The sequence below is a fragment of the Lotus japonicus genome, chromosome 3 (assembly GCF_012489685.1).
Source record: "Lotus japonicus ecotype B-129 chromosome 3, LjGifu_v1.2".
Taxonomy (NCBI): Eukaryota; Viridiplantae; Streptophyta; class Magnoliopsida; order Fabales; family Fabaceae; genus Lotus; species Lotus japonicus.
In genome coordinates, this window is record NC_080043.1 from 91,098,158 (window position 1) to 91,117,625 (window position 19,468).

General features: G+C 35.3%; 4 protein-coding genes across 8 annotated transcripts; 2 read left to right on the plus strand and 2 right to left on the minus strand.

Annotated features, from left to right (window-relative positions):
• Nucleotides 1-49: 49 nt before the first annotated feature.
• On the minus strand, nucleotides 50-1,087 carry LOC130747307 (BTB/POZ domain-containing protein POB1-like). The gene has a single exon (XM_057600201.1). It carries the CDS (start codon nucleotides 944-946, stop codon nucleotides 194-196), a length of 753 nt encoding a protein of 250 aa, XP_057456184.1. The 5' UTR covers nucleotides 947-1,087; the 3' UTR covers nucleotides 50-193.
• A 1,754-nt stretch (nucleotides 1,088-2,841) lies between these two features.
• On the minus strand, nucleotides 2,842-7,055 carry LOC130743012 (18S rRNA (guanine-N(7))-methyltransferase RID2-like). Of its 2 annotated transcripts, none has more exons than XM_057595120.1 (10): nucleotides 6,905-7,055; nucleotides 5,631-5,769; nucleotides 5,457-5,532; nucleotides 5,291-5,374; nucleotides 5,141-5,196; nucleotides 4,832-4,888; nucleotides 4,358-4,407; nucleotides 4,016-4,168; nucleotides 3,459-3,594; nucleotides 2,842-3,155 (listed from the first exon to the last, which is right to left on the minus strand). In XM_057595120.1, the coding sequence occupies exons 2-10, from the start codon at nucleotides 5,727-5,729 to the stop codon at nucleotides 2,988-2,990; spliced, it is 879 nt and encodes a 292-aa protein (XP_057451103.1). In that variant the 5' UTR covers nucleotides 5,730-5,769; nucleotides 6,905-7,055; the 3' UTR covers nucleotides 2,842-2,987. The 2 variants fall into 2 exon arrangements, with proteins under 2 accessions (XP_057451103.1, XP_057451102.1); XM_057595119.1 differs by having other exon boundaries at nucleotides 2,843-3,155; nucleotides 5,631-5,764.
• A 1,643-nt stretch (nucleotides 7,056-8,698) lies between these two features.
• On the plus strand, nucleotides 8,699-12,294 carry LOC130747310 (uncharacterized). 3 transcript variants are annotated; one of them, XM_057600206.1, is made up of 4 exons: nucleotides 8,699-8,930; nucleotides 9,645-9,725; nucleotides 10,614-10,782; nucleotides 11,661-12,294. In XM_057600206.1, exons 2-4 carry the CDS (start codon nucleotides 9,666-9,668, stop codon nucleotides 11,855-11,857), a joined length of 426 nt encoding a protein of 141 aa, XP_057456189.1. In that variant the 5' UTR covers nucleotides 8,699-8,930; nucleotides 9,645-9,665; the 3' UTR covers nucleotides 11,858-12,294. The 3 variants fall into 3 exon arrangements, with proteins under 3 accessions (XP_057456189.1, XP_057456188.1, XP_057456190.1); XM_057600205.1 differs by having other exon boundaries at nucleotides 8,703-8,893; nucleotides 11,661-12,272; XM_057600207.1 differs by lacking the exon at nucleotides 8,699-8,930 and adding an exon at nucleotides 9,019-9,132.
• Nucleotides 12,295-12,963: 669 nt separating this feature from the next.
• Nucleotides 12,964-18,942, plus strand: LOC130747309 (uncharacterized). Of its 2 annotated transcripts, none has more exons than XM_057600204.1 (13): nucleotides 12,964-13,470; nucleotides 13,574-13,641; nucleotides 14,023-14,106; nucleotides 14,263-14,556; nucleotides 14,972-15,111; nucleotides 15,662-15,749; nucleotides 15,996-16,175; nucleotides 16,296-16,457; nucleotides 16,626-16,810; nucleotides 17,469-17,619; nucleotides 17,923-18,088; nucleotides 18,237-18,302; nucleotides 18,449-18,942. In XM_057600204.1, exons 1-13 carry the CDS (start codon nucleotides 13,158-13,160, stop codon nucleotides 18,517-18,519), a joined length of 1,968 nt encoding a protein of 655 aa, XP_057456187.1. In that variant the 5' UTR covers nucleotides 12,964-13,157; the 3' UTR covers nucleotides 18,520-18,942. The 2 variants fall into 2 exon arrangements, with proteins under 2 accessions (XP_057456187.1, XP_057456186.1); XM_057600203.1 differs by having other exon boundaries at nucleotides 12,968-13,470; nucleotides 16,617-16,810.
• Nucleotides 18,943-19,468: the final 526 nt, after the last annotated feature.

The window sequence follows — 19,468 nt, forward strand, 5'->3', positions numbered from 1 at the left end:
CCCCTGCCGGGGAAGTTCAAATTCCACCACTTTAACAGGGCGACACTTATATGCCCTCTCCATAAAACTACAAACATTCAAGGAATCAAACACTTTTGCTTCCACGGCCATTGACAGTTGGCGATGTAGAGGCCTCGCCTTGAAAATTAAAGCAGTAAGTACAAGCTCGGATGTACCGTTATGTTTAAAGTCATCACAGGTTAACTCTCCTTTCTTCCGGTCTGTTATAGTGTTGTCTAGCCCACTTTAAAACAAAGTCATATACATCATCTTCTGATTCAACCTCTAGTTCATTAGAAGCCAAGATTGCCTCTATTCCACAAATAGGAAAGGCCATAACCTCTTCCTCAAACTTGGTTATATCCTTGTATCTGCCTGCAAGATACTTCTTTGCAGCATTAGCCAGTGGTTGGAATGTATCAGCCATTAAGACGCTATGAGGAAGATCCAGATAAAGTAATGCGGAGTCAGGTGTCATGGGGGAATTTAGCAATAAATTGGTACAGTATCTCATGCATGAAGAGACTCCAAATTTATCAGCAGCTACAACCACATCCAACATATTCAAGGAATTTCTATACATAAAATTCAGTAACTCCATGAGAGAAGCTTCTTCAGATGCATTAATTTTAAGGGTGACATGTCTTTGCTCTGACTCCCTCATCCCATTAGAGAAAAGCTTAAGGAAGAAAGTGCTTTTGACAGCCAAGATAAGAGAATTGATATGCAGGGTTTTAACCGTTGAATCATCGTTGTTTGCCACAGAGGGCAACCCTTCAACCGTCGTCTCTTCATCTTCGCGTTTCCTCTTGCCGTGGCGAACCTGGTAAGCGTTGGCGGTGGCGGCGATGTCTGAATTAGGCGGCGGATCGGTCGTGATCTCAATTCGGAGAACCCTGTCGGAGAAATTGCTGTCATTGAAAGCGAAGCCAACATCGAAAACCATCACCAAAACCGTGTCAACAAAATCCAAATTCGAACCCGTGTTGCCTCAGTAGAGAAGAAGAAACCTGAAAAAGATATGATATATAAAACAAAATCCAAATTCGAACCGTGTTGCCTCAGTCGAGAAGAAACCCTGAAAAAGATATGATATATAAATAGCGGATTCAGATTCTAACAAATATTTTGCATACACCAAAAAAGATTTTAATAATGATTTTTTCAAAATAAAAAGATAAATAACGTGTTCAAATTAAAATCTTCTATCTTCCTCTCGTAAAAAAAAAATATTTTTGGACAAAAAATATAAAATCTCATACCCAACTCCTACTACTTGAGCTATCCTATGAGGACAAAAATATATTTAAAATCTTCTATTGTTTTAACTTTTTATTTTAATTATCATTATTATTTTAAATAAAAATCAATTTTTTATAATTAATTTTTTTAATATATCAATATCAATATCTATCTATCTACTACTCCCTCCGGTCCTATTTATAAGCATGAAAGAGAAGAAAAATCTTGTCCTTTTTATAAGAACCAAATGAAAGTTTGAGCTATATTAATTAATTTTTTCCAATGATACCCTTATTAATTCTAACTTGTAAAATGTGTCTCATTAATTATTCTCTCTCTTTTCCACTTTCCAACACTAATAACAAAGGGTAATTTTGGAAGTTCATTTTAATTTAAGACAAATTTAATGCATTTTATCTAATTTAACTACATTTCTTAAACTGTGTGAATTTTTTTTTTGTTGCTTATAAATAGGACCGGAGGGAGTAGTACTTTTACCCGTGCATCGATGTTCATTATAGTTTATCACTTGATTTTGTTTTTTAAAATACTAGGATTGAGACCCGTGCGATGCACGGGACCTTCATACGTAATTATATCTGATTTTATGACTCATTGAATTTTATATAAGCAACTGACTGAACATACATTGTTGAATAGTTAAAATTAAGAGCTATAAAAGAATAGGAATAATCTCACAAATAATATTAGAATATGCAAAGAGATGAATTAAATATCAAAACATAATAAATGCACGAATGATCACACAAATCCTTTTACAGTATTTAAAATTAAAATTAATATGTCACATAATATGAAGTAGTATTAACTTCCCTTATTATAAACTTATAATTGGACTTAAAAAAACTTATAATTTGTTTACTAAAAAAGAAACTTATAAATATGTTATGAAATTTAACTCTAGCCCTTATAAAATTTAAAATTAATATGTCAAAGAATACAAAGTAACATTGATTTCTACCGTCTCGTAAAAAAAAAAACATTGATTTCTACCGTTTTAGTTTTAAAATTTAAAGTTTATATTCATAAATTGCATAAAGCTCATCAATGAGGGTTGTGACTTGCTTCACCCCCATGCTAGCCTAGTGAACCAGATTCGTGATTGGAAGGAGAAAGTGTGGGATTTTTGCTGTGTCCACATTTGCTGGGAGGCAAATCAAGTTGCGAACGAGCTTGCGAATATTTCTCATGGTTTAGAGTTGGGTCTCCATATTTTGGATCGTCCTCCACCTAGGTGTTCTAATTTGCTTCTTTTTTATGTCTCGGGAGTTTCCTTCCCGCGGTCTACACGTGTGTGGTTCTTGTTTTCAGGCCTAGGCCCTCCTTCCAACCAAGAAAAATATAACATTAATTTCTATAATTATAATTTTTTTTAAGGTGAAATATAGTTTAACAATATTATTCATATCATGAATATCAAGTCAAAGTCTTTTGTTTTTAGCACAGTATCAAATAAGAAGATGTAGCATTTTCATGATATATTATGAAATATGAAATTTAAGCTTACTACCACGACATCCTGATAGTATATTGTTATTAGTAGATTATATGTAATAATTCATAAATTTTTATTATTAAATTAAACATACAATATTATATTTTTATATATACAATTTAAAATTCTAAAAGTAATATCTTATATTTTACAATACCAAATTTTAATATCATCTAATTCAAAATGGTGGTCGAACAGCTAGTGTAAAAAATCCTTTACACAAACAAGATCAAAAGAGATCTTTCCTTTTCCGACCTGTGTACTTGGTGTCTTGAGGAACAGCATTTCCTCTTCTTCTCATCTGCTCCTTCTTCCTCAGAATCCAATCTCTCCCCTTGCCCTTCTTATTGTTGTTTTTCTGTTTCTTTCGGGGTCTATGCCTGTCTGAGATACACACCTGCAGTATTTTGATTCTTGTTTAATACAGTAAACTAGAGATAAGCTCATGAGAGTACAGAATAAGTAAAAAAAGGCATTTACATAAGCAAGTTGTCAACTTATTTTGCATTTTCAAAATCTTAGAACTTTATGAATTGACAATGATCTTATATTAACAGAAGCAACTAATCAAATAAAGCAAAAATCAATATCAGGTGCTTGGTAATGAAAGCAATATATTTAGCAGGGTTGTTTCTCATAAAAAGTTCAATACGTCTTCGTAAATCCCTGAACTGAATTCATAAAATGCAGTTAGACTCACTGTCTGATTTTCTTCATCTTCATCATTGTCATCATCAGAGCAACTCTCCTCATTTCCATCTTTAGGCTTGGACAGGGATGCATTTATCGATCGTTGACCACATGTGAGAACAAGAAACTCTTTTCTCCTCTTTGAACTATCACAAGACAATTGTTAACCCGTTAGCAAAACACCATGCCCAATAAGGCTAAACATTGATGCTTTTCAAAAGAAATCACGGTAAAAGCCACGGCTAAGAGAACAGATGAATGCATCATACATAAAACTTGAGTTTCTTAGTACTGTTTTACTTCATATTAGCACAAGGTACTACTTTTATATGAATATTTTTCATTTTCACTATAATGTTAATCTGTCCCATGACTCCATTGACCAAAAACTATGATTATTGATTACAAATATAATGCAGTTATTGCAGTTTTTGTGCTGATTGCGCTGGAAGATAAACTATTGAGCTGATTGATAGAGCAAACACTAAAATGCAGAAAATGTGTTTCAGGTACATTATTCTTTATGGAACAAATAAGCCCCAACAATATTGTAAGATTTACTCATACCTGTGTGGAAAATCCACCACTATACCACCAGCAAATCCAGCATGCATTGCAGCATTCAAAATCAGCTCACGCTGGTCTAGATTTTCAGGATACACTTGAAATACTGCTCTAGCTCCATTTGTTAAGCATCTATATAAAGATGTGAAAAAAGCCCTATAAAAGAAAATGAGGATTTTATAGCTTATTGGCGATAATCCAATTTTAATATCGAAAGTAAGAAAAAAGAAAAGTAGAAGAGCGGTGCAAATTTCCATATGCTTAAGAGTTTGAACTTTGAAGAGAATCAAAATGTGTATATATTGATCAATAGAAAACAGTATACTAAATAAGAAAAGGACATACTTCAATCTTAATCGAGGGTTGTGAGAGGATTTATCAGCATTACATAACCACTGCATGAAAAAATAAGAGTCACCAAAGTTAGGAATGTAACTGAGCCAGCCGATGAAATTTGATAGAAAGGCATACTTATTCACACCCAGATAAAAAGGGGGTATTTTCAGTAGCATTATATGATTTTGAAAATATAATGATTGCGTGTTCAAAATATGTAACTTTGTGCTTGACATGTTATACTAGAGTATCATACTATCATTTATTCCACTGTTCAGTCTTAACAGCTTGGCTGAGCTCAATCAGCAATACTCTTTTTAGTTCGATTTTGTGCACGTTTGATTCCATGTTTGGAATTCACATTAGAACTCAAAATCACGTTAAATCAGAAGCTATAACATGGAGCTTCTCCGCTAACGTGTTTTGGAGCGTGTACCCAAGACACATCCAAACATGCACTTTCTCATTTATCTAATTGCAAACCTGAACAGCAGATATACTGATGGCACCATCAATAACTCCAGGACGAAGCCCTAAACCCTGACACCGAAGATCAAAAGTAAGAAAATAACAGTTAGCCAAAGATGCAGAGCATGAATGTTATTTTTATTTTCTAGGAAGAAGTTAATCGAAGCACATAAACAACATGCTGAGAAAAAACCACAGAAGAGTATTGATAACATGGAAAAGGAAACCACAAGTGTTCAAAGCATGACTGACATTAAGCTTAGATTTCAATAAATAATAATACTTCTGATAAAGTAGAAACGATGTGGATACTGGATTGATTACCTGACCCATGTCACCCACTAAAAGGTCACCTTCAACTTCTCGCTCCAGCGCAACGTCTGAGTTCATTAAAAAATGAAAAATAAAAATCAATCGAAATGCAAGATAGATAAAAATAACAAAATTCCAAAGAATGAAAACGGGGAAACCTACTAAGCATGGAAGGTGAAATGTCAAGACCAATCCAATGGTGTCCATTTTCCGAGAGTGTTTCACCGCTAAGTCCCGATCCACAACCTACCCCAATATTTCGTGAATGAGATAGAACACACGACAGAGATAGAACAATATAATTAAATCAAATTTAAAACTAAATTACCAATGTCAAGAAGTAATTTCGGAACACCATCATCAGGCAAAGCAAGTAGCTCCAAGGCTCTCTCTGACAGACTTGCCTTTTTTTACACAACAAATCAGATTACAATGAATTCCGAGAGTAAACAAGAGTAAACTGAATAACGACGAAACAGAATGAGAAGAAAAAGGAGGAAACCTGGATTTGAATAATACGGGAAGAAGAAGTGTACTTGCGTGCTTCAGCATCGTCATAGAATATCTCTGGCGGTGCCACTACCTCGGGTCTTGACGCCATTGCTCACACCTCACAATACTTGTAACACCTTAGTCCTATACTATCAGTAGCAAATCAATTAATAATAAAAATATAAAAATAAAAGTACTTTATCTTAATAAGAAAGATCCAAGAACTTATGTGGAGGAAATTCCCACACACTTTTTTAAGATCCAGTTACAAATTTTAATGAGAATTTTGACTGAGTTTCCCACTTTTTTCCAATTTCCCCAAATTGCCAAAAGCCTGACAAATCTCAACCAATCCAGCCAGACATAAGACCAACCAGTCAGAATCAAACAATACACTAACATATTTATATTTATAAGTTATAATTTGTACAGCATTTAGCTGGAGTGAAACTTAACTTGTCTGAGCAGTGAACACTATAGTATGAGTCAAAATTTCAGCTAAAAAAAAATAGTAGCCAGGAGAATGATTCGAATATCATCAGGATAGCACCCAGCAGAAAGTATAAATAGTAAGACCAAAATAGACTATGCCTATAGTTCTATTATCATGTCACCCTAAACGAAAATGCAGACAACCATAGACTATCAAGCACGCTAGTAATCAGTAAATACAAATACATTCAAAACCTCCATTAAGAAGGGGTATTAACCCCACCAAAATTCAATGAAGGTAAGAGTCCTTAGATGTATTTTGAAGCTGTACAATCATGTATTGAGATTTGAGAAAGACCTGTGCTAAAATTGAGAACCTAGAAGCATCACTTTTAATGAGAATTTTATCCCAGTAAAATTTATGAGGATAGCGGTGTTTGCAGCCATATCATTACATATAGGAAATTTCCTCTGTTGTCTCAGCTTACACAAGCAAATTTAAAACTAAAATCTTTAACATCCTATGAAAACCATATAAAATCAAGATAATTAATCATGAGAGCATCCATACTCCCATAGGTTCTATGAGGTGACATTGATTATCAACCACAGAGTAACTTCAAATCTAGGACCCCAAAAAAATGCAAATCAATTCCTCTCTTAATTATTTCTTTGGTAATGTTAAACATACTTTGCTAATGTTAAACATGTCCTCACACTAATAGTTTGCTCATTCAACAACAAAGCCATAAACATCATCCTCATTGAATTTGAAACTGGAAAGTCAAGAATTCTGAATTGTTCCATTCATTCCAAGTGTTTCTGAACAAGAAAGAGAGCTAGCTACACTACCTGGTAAATGGTAATAGTGGATGCTCAAAAGGAGTGAAAGGGAAACTCCTCCTTCTCGTGGTGGTGCGCGCGCGTTTTTTTGTCTCCTAGTGTGTTAGTTCTTCACTTGTAACCGCCGGAAAGCTCCTCAACCTGATGCGTGTCTATGGAGACAGAGGGAAAGGAGGTTTATGATTGCTATAGGGTTTATAGCCTTGTATTATGTATATTTTTTCTAAACCCCCTCTTTTTTGCAAAGTAGTCCCTAGCAATTTTCAATCTTTTTCGATTGACAAACCTTTTTAATCTTTACACTGAACTAGATATATTAGTAATTTTTTTTAAACTAAGTAGATATATTATGAACAATTTGTTTTTTTAAAACTAAGCAGTGGTGAATTTTATGAACAATTTTTTTATTTGATTTTAATGTCAAAATGTCACCTCATAGATATTCATAGGCATAGCATAGCATCATCATCCCTACTTTTAATATGCCGAATGTGTTTTTTTTAAGAATCTTCTACTAAAAAACAAACTACACAGGCTTAGTGGTCGAAATATCAATCCAAATTCCAAACAATACAAGTGAATACCATATGGAACCTTAAATTGAGAAAAGAGTAAGAGTTTTTTTTTTAAATGAAACCGCAAATTCATTAATAAAAAACAGGCATAGAAACCTGTTGGCCCAATATTTTGGCCCAAGAAAGAAAAACGCATTCAGCCCAAAACTCTCGAGGAAGTCGAATTCTTACTAAAGAAAGGAAGAGGAAGTTGCACCAAGTTAATGGGGCGGAAAAACTCGACAACAACAATTACTGCTAAACACAGGCACATGTAACACGTGCCACACTGACCAAGTCAAATTCCCCCCACGATGGTCGAAAACATGGCCAGGAAACGGTTGGAGCAGTTGAAGCACACGATCTCCACCACCATGCGCAGAACTTCCGGAGCAAGCATCAGATCGTGGGAGAAACCAGACCCACTAACACGCAGAACACGAAACTCTATAAATAGGAGAATCCAATTCAGAAAGAGGGTTCCCAACTCAAACTCTGAAAAATTCACCAGAAAGCTCTAATGTCCGCATCAATGAGACTCAAGGAGCAAAACGTGATGATGAAGGAGTACGTTGCAGAACCAACACTTTAGTTTCCCCGCATTTCAGTTTGTTGATTTCCAGTTCTTCTGTGCAGTTTGTTTGTCGAAATCTGCAGTTCATGTAGTTTTCATGTTATTTTAGTTTGTTTGACTGTTTTGTAATCGACTCGTATTCAATAAATTCCAGTTTCATCTGAGCTGCTTGTTATTGTCGAAAACACATTCATGTACACACAACACTTTGGCAAAGCGTTTTCTCAAAAGGACCCTGAAATCTAAACTTCCTTTTGTCGAACTAAGATGATATTTGTTTACCAAAAATCCGTGTAAACAAAACCATTACATTCTTATAAACCAAAGCTATGACCAGAGAGCTAGAGTTTCTAATCAGATAATTAGCGATTGAATTGCTACAATGACGAACAAACAAAAATTTAAACAAATCAAATGCCAAGACAAGATCCTTATAGACCGAAATACAAATCAGCAACTCGTCTCAATAAAATTGATTCTATTGAAGTTTTGTGTGGTAAACAAGAGTTAAAGTGATGCGACTTTATTTTTAAATATTTTGATGTAAAAATATTTTTTGTAAAATAATGTTATTGAATTCAGTTGTGAATTCTCATAATTGAATATGTCTAGTGTAAGAGCAATTGTTGTATCAAGTGAATCTAATTCTTGACCGATGAAATCAATTTTATTGATACACCCAAAATTAGCTAGAATTAATTTGAACCCACTAGAATACTAGAATTGATTTTACTTAGTTCCAAACCGAGTCATTTAACCGGCCGGTTCAATATCTCTCTTTGGAAGGAGCAACATCGAGCTACAGTTATCAAAGCTTGAAAGTTGAAAGGAAGATCGGGAGTGGATCTTGTGTGAGCTTTATTCGATCGAGTATGTAGCTAACATCTCCTCATCTTCACTTTCTCTGGTTATTTTCCCCTTCGCTTCCATTTTGTTTTCTGTTTCCTGTAACTTGTGATTCGCCTAACGCTAATGTAGAAAATGCTCGATCAGTTTTGTGATAAATGGGCTCCACCTGTTTGATAAAATGCTTCAATACCTCAAACATGTGTTTTCTTTGTTAATCAGTACATAACTGTGGGTTTTCTTTCGCATGTTAATCGACTTCAGTGAGTTAGCTATAATGTTTTCCTTTTTCCCAGCAATTTTTTTATTAGATTCCTTCATATTGATAATAGGGAACAGTAGATGACATAGCATAGATGAGGATAACAAATAGGAGATTGTTAAGATTCAGGTGGATGGAGCATTACATAGAGATGACCAGTGGGAACTCTCATACAACGGGAATTCCCGATTTTTACCTTTAGGACAAGATGAATTTTCAAGGGGGGGTGGTATTCTTTTTGGTGTGATCACAGGTGCTTATGTTCGAGTCAGGAACATCCGCATCTTAGTGGGGCTAGCACTCCTAGTGGAGGTTTAGCCTCAAACTAAGTGTTCTGCGATTGAAGGGATTTAAATTGCTGCATTTCAAAATTGCATGAAATTTCTAATAGATCATCGAAACACAGCGTTGTTTTGCAAAATTATTATCTATTTCCAGATAGTGTTATTGCGTAAAGTACTGTATTCTGGTTATAAAATTCCTTGTTAAACTCTATCTTCATCTTTATTTCAGATTCTGGTAAAGGCTTTTGGAATGGCAGCTATTTACAGTCTTTACATCATCAACAAGTCTGGTGGATTGATCTACTATAAGGTTTGGCCATTCTAAGTTCTTTTTCCTTTGCTCACTGCTGTGGACTATGAATTCTTTTTCTTTATTTTTTTGCGGAAGAAAAATGTTCTATTCTGTTTCCTGGAAATTTGTATCCGTTATGCACGTGCCTTAGCAAGAAAATAAGGTCTGAAGGTGTGTACAAAAGGAATAAATAGCAAGGGGTTGGTCGGTTAGCTATAATCAGTTAAACTGGCAGTTAGATAGTTAGGAGTTAAATAGCGGGAATTGTACAGCTGTAAGGGGCATTTAGGATAATCAGTAGTTAACTAAGTCTCTCAGTTCTAACTTCTAAGGGGCGATTGTAAGGAGGGTTTTGTGCCTTGTTAGCAGAAATAACAGAGTTCTTCCTCTCTTTCTCTCATCTTCGGTCTTTCTCATCCTTTGTATCCTGGACATTACACAGTCCCAAAATTGAAACCTTTTCACCTCACAAGTTACAACATTCAACATTTTCGCCACACGCTGGTTGCTCCTTTAATGTGGTTGTTGCTTGTGGGTCTTTTCTATATTGGTTCCATATTAATTATCCTAACTGTTTCTCTATTTAATTATATATTGTCTTGTGCTCTTTTCATTACCATATTTCTACTTGAATCCTAGGGCTGATATCTCCCTTTATCTCCCCATCATTTTGTATGATGAGCCAAAGAAACTTAAAACATGAGACTTGTGGTTGTAGTATTGTATGTTCTTCAGTTTAAATGAGACCTCGATTAAATAGCCTCTCCAAAAACTTGGGTTTTGACAAATCACAATTCTATAATATATACAGGCAACCCTGCTTAATGAGTTGCAGCAATGCTTTTTTCTTTCCCTTTACCAATAGAAAGTTGATATAGAATTATATTAAAACTTTTTGATATTTAGGATTATGGATCTGCTGGACGAATGGATACCAATGATACGTTACGGGTGGCTAGTTTATGGCATTCCATGCATGCCATCTCTCAGCAGTTATCACCTGTTTCAGGTTGTGCAGGAATTGAGCTACTCCAAGCTGACACATTTGATCTCCATTGCTTCCAATCACTGACAGGTATTGTTTTAACTAAATTCGTAATTATTATCGTAGCCTTTCAAATTCAAACTGAAGTGTGAATAAAATAAAGAATGAAGGCCAAACATCCTATACATGTTACTGCTTATTTCTAGCAGTACCAACATTTATTTCTTACTCGCATTAGTATGTAGCCTTGCAATTACTGTACTGTGGCGAGATTTTTGAAAAGAAGGTCTAGTGATATGAAATTATAAATATTTCAGTTCTAGATTTATTCTCTTGCTCATTTAAGACTCTTTGATAATTTACCTGTAGAATCATGTTCGTGATATCTTCCAGGATTTTATATGCTATGCTAAGTTCCATTGAGGTATAGCTGCTAATAATAATTTGGCATGGTATAAAATATTATTAAAAAAAATTACATCAAGTTTTGCAAGTAGGCTGGGACATAAAATTTAGAATGAAAATTCATCATTAGGTTGAAAGGAGGCTGGACGTAAATGATTTTCTATGTACTATCATTTATCAGATATTAAGCCCTCACTGACCACTGCTAGTTTTTCCCCATGTCCTATTGTTGAATTCCTTATTGAGATTCAAGAAGATTATTGTATTTACAGGCACATGATATGCAATTTTAATAGTCTCTGTAAAGATGGCATATGCTTATTCTAATTTGAATGATGATGAACTTGATAGTTGAAATATTTCTAGATGTTTGGCTGCTCTTGCGTTTAAATTTTAATTGCATAGTGTGATCCATAAAGCTTTTGTAGTTATTTATTTGTTTGTTTTGATTACTTGTCAACCTAGTGTCTGTTTGGAAATTCTTCTATAATTGATTCTAAAGTCAAAATCAATGATTTCCTGTCCCTAACCATGCCTTATGAAATAATTGTTCTCTTCCACAGGGACAAAGTTTTTTGTGGTCTCTGAGCCTGGAACTCAACAAATGGAAAGTTTATTGAAATTCGTATATGAATTATACACGGATTATGTTTTGAAGAACCCCTTCTATGAGATGGAGATGCCTATTCGTTGTGAGCTCTTCGATATCAACCTAACTCAAGCAGTACAAAAAGATCGTGTTGCATTGTTGGCCCGATGAACCCCTTCTAGGTTTTTGTTCAAAAATATTCTGCACTCTCCTAAATTTGTTATTCAATGTCTTGTATGGGGTGCTACTCTCTTTTACTAGACAAGTTAATGTCCAACGACCAATAGGTGAAATTCATTATTTGCTCCCATCCCTTTTCTGGTACAAATGCAGTGCCAGTGTGTGTCTATGTAGATCACTACTATCTTACCATTTGGTGATTGGTTCAGGGGTATGTGGATTCACCAAAGGTGGTACAAGGATTTAGGTTTGAGTGTTGTGTATAAAAAAATGTTGGAAAAGTTAGTTTCACCGCATTGTGGCACGATGTGGATATTTCCAAATTTATGTCTTTGAAGTGTATGACTGAACAAAACCTAAGCACAAAGCAATGAAATGAAGCTTAGCTAGAAGGGTTTTTTTCTCACTTTAAAAATTCCATTCCTAAAGTGAACAGTTTGTTATGTGGACGCAATGGGTATAAGAATAGATTTTTCTTTTTATTTGTAGCATTAAATTGTTTTAGTAACAAACCAGTTCTCTTACTGGTAGCTAAACTTATCATTTTATTCTTCTTGTCAAAACTTTTCATTGTATTTATGATCTATGTTGGTGCAACATTCCAGCACCTGATTGGGTTGGTTGGGTTGGTATAGTGGTTTAACACTTCGTCCTTTAAGTAAGTAGTAGGGGTTTCAATTTTCAACTCTTCTGAATGAAAAAACTCATTGCTCAACCCACTACCGTTTAGCACGTTGACCAAGAGGCGGAAGATTAGTCTCAACTCCTCATGAAAAAAGTATTATGATGGTCATCGTGATTGCTTCACAGGAGATGCCATAGCACACGACACTTTTTATGCACTACTAGGCACTAGTGAAAGACCATGTTTAAAAAAAAAAAATAAAACCAAAAAAACTGTACACCAAAACATGAGCCTAAGGGTGTGCCAGGCGGGCGTGTTGAGCTACATCAGAATATTACGTTGACCGTGAGCGCATAGATTAGTGTAACGACTACTGTATGTGAGATATGTTAGTCAACACAAAATGAGTATATATACTGGTGATTGCCATTGTTTCACATAAGTAGCTGATAAAAAAAATTTGCTGCTAAAAGTTAATTTAATATTTGAAAAATTGTTGAACTAGTTGATGATAAAGGTTAAAGCTCAAGGCAAATTAAATTTTAACTAGTGGGAGGAAAGTATTATAGTAGAATTTATAGAGAATAGAGATAAACCCCCGCCAAATGTTCAATCCAGATTCCAGATAATTGAGCTAACTTTCCATCCCTTCTTCTTCCACTAACAATGGCAACTCTCTTCCAGTTACATGTCTCTCTCGCTAAAACCCTAAACCCCATTTTCCCCTTCTCCCCTTCAATTCCCTCCTCCGCCCTTTCTCCACGAAAATCCATCTTCATCCCTCGCCGGAGTCTCTCCCGTCCAGTCCTGCGGTTCAGCTCCGCCGAATTCTCCGGCAGCGTCGACGACGATGAAGAACCGGACCAATTTGATTATCCCGAAGAAGATGACGTTGATGTTGATGTCTTGGCACTCGAGCAAGAAGCCAAGGACGCAGTCCTAGAGTATTCAAGCTCTCTGGACCACGTTCTGACTATCGGTGAGTCTTCACGCTCCCACTCCCTTTTGTCTCTGCTTATCTTTGCACTCTCCAGTAACAGTGTTTTTCTGTTTGTTTGTTTGTTTATGTTTGGTGGTTTCAGAAGATGAGATTGATCTCAAGGAAACAGCTCAAACCCACAAGAAGAGTAAACAGAAGAAGAAAAAAATTGTTAGTATAAATAGTATAGCATTTAACTGAACCTAACAACACTGGATACCTTAGGCTAAGTGAATAATCACAATAATGGATTTGATATTACATTTTGACCTTACAATAAAACAATGAGTCCCTTGAATTTTTTCACTTACATGGCACATCTTTAACCAATTCATAACTAATTGAGATAATGGGACTTCAACTATATGCTTAAATTTCCAACATTATCTCCCTCAAGTGTGAATCTCAACAATATGGATTGGATCCACTTAATGTTAAACAGAAACATTTTTTTGTTGTTGTTAGTAACTAGTTAGAGCTTGAATTATTTCTTTTGAAGAGATTGCAATATAATAGGGTCATTTGCTGAACCTTGTGTATTTTGAATGACAGATCCCTGATAGGCTTCTCCCAAGGGTTGCTATTGTTGGAAGACCGAATGTTGGCAAGTCGGCGTTATTTAACCGTTTTGTTGGGGTATTGAATGTTTCTACTAGCTTTAATTTTCATTGTTAATGCTTTCCTGTTCGAGGGAAATAGTCGTTGGAAATTTCGACATTCTGAAATCTGAATGGTGAAATTTATTCATTATGAGTTATGATAGCTGGCTCCTACTTCCTGCATAAATTGTAGGGAAACAAGGCAATTGTGGTGGATGAACCTGGAGTTACCAGAGACCGTTTATATGGTCGATCATATTGGGGGGAGCATGAATTCATGGTGGTGGACACAGGTGGGGTTCTCACTGTTTCAAAATCACAAAGTGCTGTTATGGAAGAGCTGGCTATTACAACTACCATTGGTATGGATGGTATTCCACTTGTCTCTCGAGAGGCAGCTGTTGCCAGGATGCCATCAATGATTGAGAGACAAGCGACTGCAGCTATTGAAGAATCATCTGTTATTGTTTTCGTGGTTGATGGTCAGGTAGTTTGTTGCTTGCATTTAAAATCTCATATTGTTCCTTCTCATTCCAAGTCTGTATTTCTGTTTCTTGGTTCTTATTGTCTGTAGTATGTAGTAAAAGTGGTATTTACTTGTATCGAGTTTTGGAGGTTTATGAACCCCTGATGATTCTTCCTAGGCCACCATCATAATTAGACAGTTTTGGTAATTATGGAATCTGCCGGAATCATGGAAACTTTTAGTTGCATTTTTCGGCATTGAGTCATATGTGGCACCAATCTGACAACAGTTAACACTTAACATAGTAGTACAGCATCCAAATGAGATGTAAAATTTTATTTCTTATACTTGTTTTGAATGCATGATATGACCAACTGCTTCATTAAGCTACTCCTAATCATGGCCTGAAGACAGTAATGATGATTATGCTGAGCAGGCAGGTCTAACGGCAGCCGATGAGGAGATTGCTGATTGGCTACGTAAATACTACTCAAAGAAGTATATCATACTTGCAGTTAACAAGTGTGAATCTCCACGGAAAAGAATTATGCAGGCTTCTGAATTTTGGTCCCTTGGGTAAGCTATATTAGTGAGGACAGATGCCTTAGGTGTACCTGAACAGAGCTGAACATGGCCATATAACTTAGCTAGTTGAATAAACAGCACTTATTTTGATGTTTTCTTGTCAGTTGTCATGGGTATGCTATTTTTTTGTTTTGATGTCAAATTTTTAAATGTGCCGCCTCATCAAGCACTTATTCTGATGTTTCCTCTTATTATTCCAAATGAGTAAATAAGGAGGGAAGGACTATGATCGGGCATTAGTTCTAGATTGTTATATAGTTCTATATATTCATGTGAAATAGCAATACATATTTAACAAAGACATTAATCTCTCCTGCTGTATGGACCTTTTAGAGTCATGAAATTGTTGAGGATTAAAAACCATACATCTTTAATATTTTTAAATCAAAAGTATGAGAGATAGACAAGTCATTGTCTCTGACAATTAAAAATCTAACTCCACCCCCACCCAAAAAATAAAAACAGGGAATAAAGTATTTTAGTGGCTAAGTGAGTGAACAAAGTTTCTGCATCATGTTGTTCATTCAAGCTTTCTTAACAGGTTTGAACCAATTCCAATATCAGCTATATCAGGGACTGGAACTGGAGAGCTTCTTGACCTTGTTTGTTCAGGGCTAAAGAAAGTTGAGGTATGTTTTCGATAAGGGTTCAATTCTCTTCTGTATGTATCATTGACAGTGAGCAACCATATGTGCTTTTTTATTTTGTGTTGCAACTTGCAAATTGATTTGACTATATCATGCATTCACAAACCAATAATAAATCATTGATTCAGTTGGAAACATTTTTTATCACTATATAATCAGTGATCATTTTTTTAATCTTATTTTGAAACCTTAATTTTTAATGTATAATTTATTTATGCTAAACCATAGGAACCAAAGAATCTTGATGAAGAAGATTATGTTCCTTCAATTTCAATTGTTGGTAGACCAAATGTGGGAAAAAGTAGCATTTTGAATGCACTTGTTGGTGAAGACAGAACAATAGTCAGCCCCATCAGTGGCACTACACGTGATGCTATCGATACTGAATTTACTGGAGTAGATGGCCAGGTTTGTTTCTTTTGCTGATTAACTCCTAACCACATGGTTTATAGTGCCACAGAAATAACCAGATAGTACTTATTAGTGCGTGCTTCCAGGAAATTTTTCTGAATTAGTTTCTTTCTCCAGAAGTTCCGTCTTATTGATACTGCTGGAATCAGGAGAAGGGCAGCCGTAGTTTCAGCTGGAAGTACAACAGAGGCTTTGTCAGTAAATCGAGCATTCCGTGCTATTCGTCGCTCTGATATTGTTGCTCTTGTCATTGAGGCCTTGTCTTGTATCACTGAACAGGTTCCTGATTATGGCTTTTATTTTTTAGATGAAAAACAGTTTTTTTTCCCCTTCTGGTAATGATAAAGCATGGATGTAAATGGGGTGCCAGTTGTTTATTTCATTCCCATAATTATTTTTAAGTTTTTTGAGAAAAGAACTATTTCAAATCTATTGAAGGACTTCAAGATAGCTGAAAGGATAGAAAAAGAAGGGAAAGGTTGTGTCATCGTTGTAAACAAGTGGGATACAATTCCAAATAAAAATCAGCAGACTGCAACATACTATGAGCAGGATGTCAGGGAGAAGCTTCGTGGACTTGACTGGGCTCCAATTGTTTATTCTACTGCAATAGCTGGGCAAAGTGTGGACAAGTATGTTTTAGCTGAAAAACTATTGATGCATTTAACCTGTGCATAGTATGCTAATTTCATGCTTTCTTTGAAATCGCTTTCAAAACAAGTTCTCCATTCTTAGGAGTACATATTTGTAAACAAATATTAACTTGAATATTACATTATTAATGAGGCCAAACTTGACATGTTATGTTGAAATTAGTAGTTGCATTATAGTGGTCATGCCAGACTTCTTGTACCAGTCACATTATCATGATCATCTCTACACCATTTTATATGAGGTAGACATTCAATTAAGTGTTCTAAAGGGTTTTGCTACATTAGTCCATTTTTTGTCTTGAAATTAGTCTCTTCAAGATATGAGTTTTGTGACAGTTCGGACAGTCCGGTATCTTCAAGAGATTAATCTGATTAAAAAAAATGTTCGGAGAAATGATATGGTGACAATTAAGTATTTGAGGAACTAATATGGTATTTTTGCTATTTGAATATGGGCCAACTTAGCATGTAATTACTGCTATATATAAATTTTAGTGATGAGTTTTCTAAATGTAGACAATAACATTGGCACCATAGATATTGTTAACGTTGACATTCAGGTCTGACATTTGTCATTGGAGTTAATCCTAATCCCCTAAGTGAATAGCTGATTACTTATTGTTGTTTTGAACAAAAGGATTATTGATGCTGCTAGTGAAGTTGAAAAGGAGAGATCAAGAAGACTCGGTACTTCTATACTGAATCAAGTAGTGCGGGAAGCATTAGCTTTTAAGCCTCCTCCCAGGACACGAGGTGGAAAAAGAGGGCGTGTTTACTATTGTACTCAGGTATTCATATCACGCAATGATGGTACTTAATAGTTCATATTGTATGTCTTTAGCGTTTATGGATGTTTGAATACATTCTTGTCATTTCACTTCTATTGTTCATGTTAGAGAAGTTCCTGTTTCATTTGTTATGATTTAAAAAGAATAATATATTCTACTGGTCAAATGGTTGTCTATAAAAAATGAACGAAATATAGGAAGTGCTGCAGGCTTACTCATGAGCTCCTTGGTGCCTTACTCACCCAAAAATTAAACATATTTAATTACTCATTAACTTCTGTATTCTAACTGGACCTGTTGCAGGCTGCTATAAGGCCGCCTACATTTGTGTTCTTTGTCAATGATTCAAAACTTTTTCCTGAGACATACCGGCGCTACATGGAGAAGCAGCTGCGTACGGATGCAGGTTTTTCTGGTACTCCCATTCGGCTTCTGTGGCGCAGCAGAAGGAAAATGGGAAGAGATGAAGGTCAGTATTTGTTTGAGGTGTTGGAAGTTTCAATGTTGATATTAATGTTAATGTCCTCTGCTTTTTGCTTTCATTATTTTTACTGTACTGGCCTCATCCGCCTCAAAATAAGGTCAATGATGCATGAATGTATATGATTTACTCACAGACAAAGCTGCAACACGGACGCAAGAGAATCTTACATCAAATGACCGGAAAATAGGAAAAGATGAAGGTCAGTATTTGTTTGAGGTGTTTGTAGCATCAATGTTGATATGAATGTTAATATCCTCTGCCTTTTGCTTTCTTCTTTTTATTTTACTGGCCTCTTCCACCCCAAAAATGGTCAATGATGCATGTATGTATATGATTTACCCACAGACAAAGCTGCAACAAGGATGCAAGTGAATCTTACATCAAATGACCCGAAATTGGTTTCCACTACACCATAGGATCAGTCATTTTATCATAGAAGAACTGGCTGTGATTCTATTTGTGTTGAAAAAAATGACGGGAGTTCTTTTTTATCAAGGATTACTCGATCTCCTTGAAATTTGTGAAGGTTAGTACAAGCTCCCAGAGGACCGGAAGGGTTCTTCGAATTTGAGTGAGAATCTATCATTCACAGTGCTCGTGATCTTTCTGTAATTTTACTGTAAGCACCTTGTAGTTTTAGGGTTATAACAAATCCGCTGTCAATAACTAGATTGTAAATTATCTATAGAAGTAGTTGTTAAATCAATATTCAAATGTAAGTTCTTGGACTATTTAAGCTGGACATTTTGCAGGGGTCTCTTGGCTGTTACCCTTTGGGATGATGCTTAAATATTTGCTAAGCAATTGCAAGTAATTTTAGTTGGTGTTTTTTTGTTTTCGATTTTCTTCGCGAGTAATTTGGGTACCAAACCTGTTTGAAGTTAAAGATGATGCATTTATGGCTTTTGACATGTGCAAGTGTTTGTGGGAATGCAACTGAGCTACATCTTATGGACATGACTGGTTGAAAGAAAATTTCAGCACTCTTCATGTTCACATGTCATTAAATTTTGGGCTACTCCACCCAGCTCCCATTGCCTCGGCTGATTTATCATGTTTGTTGTGCATGACATTGATTTTTGATGTGCTCAATAGGTTGCAGGTTGTCGAGTTGTTGGTAAGTGAAGGCCATTAAAAGCTATCAATATTTAATTTATGGTTAAGTTTGTGTGATTTATGACATTTTTTTTAAAAGGAGTTACATAAAAAGTTATTTTAATTGATGACAAAAAAAATTCACTTATAATAAAAAATTTGGAAAGTAAGATACATTTAAATTTTTGTAGTTTAAAAATGTGAATTATTTACAAATATCTCAAAGCCTCAAACTCTTCTCCCTTTTTAAAATCTCTCAAACAATTAGAT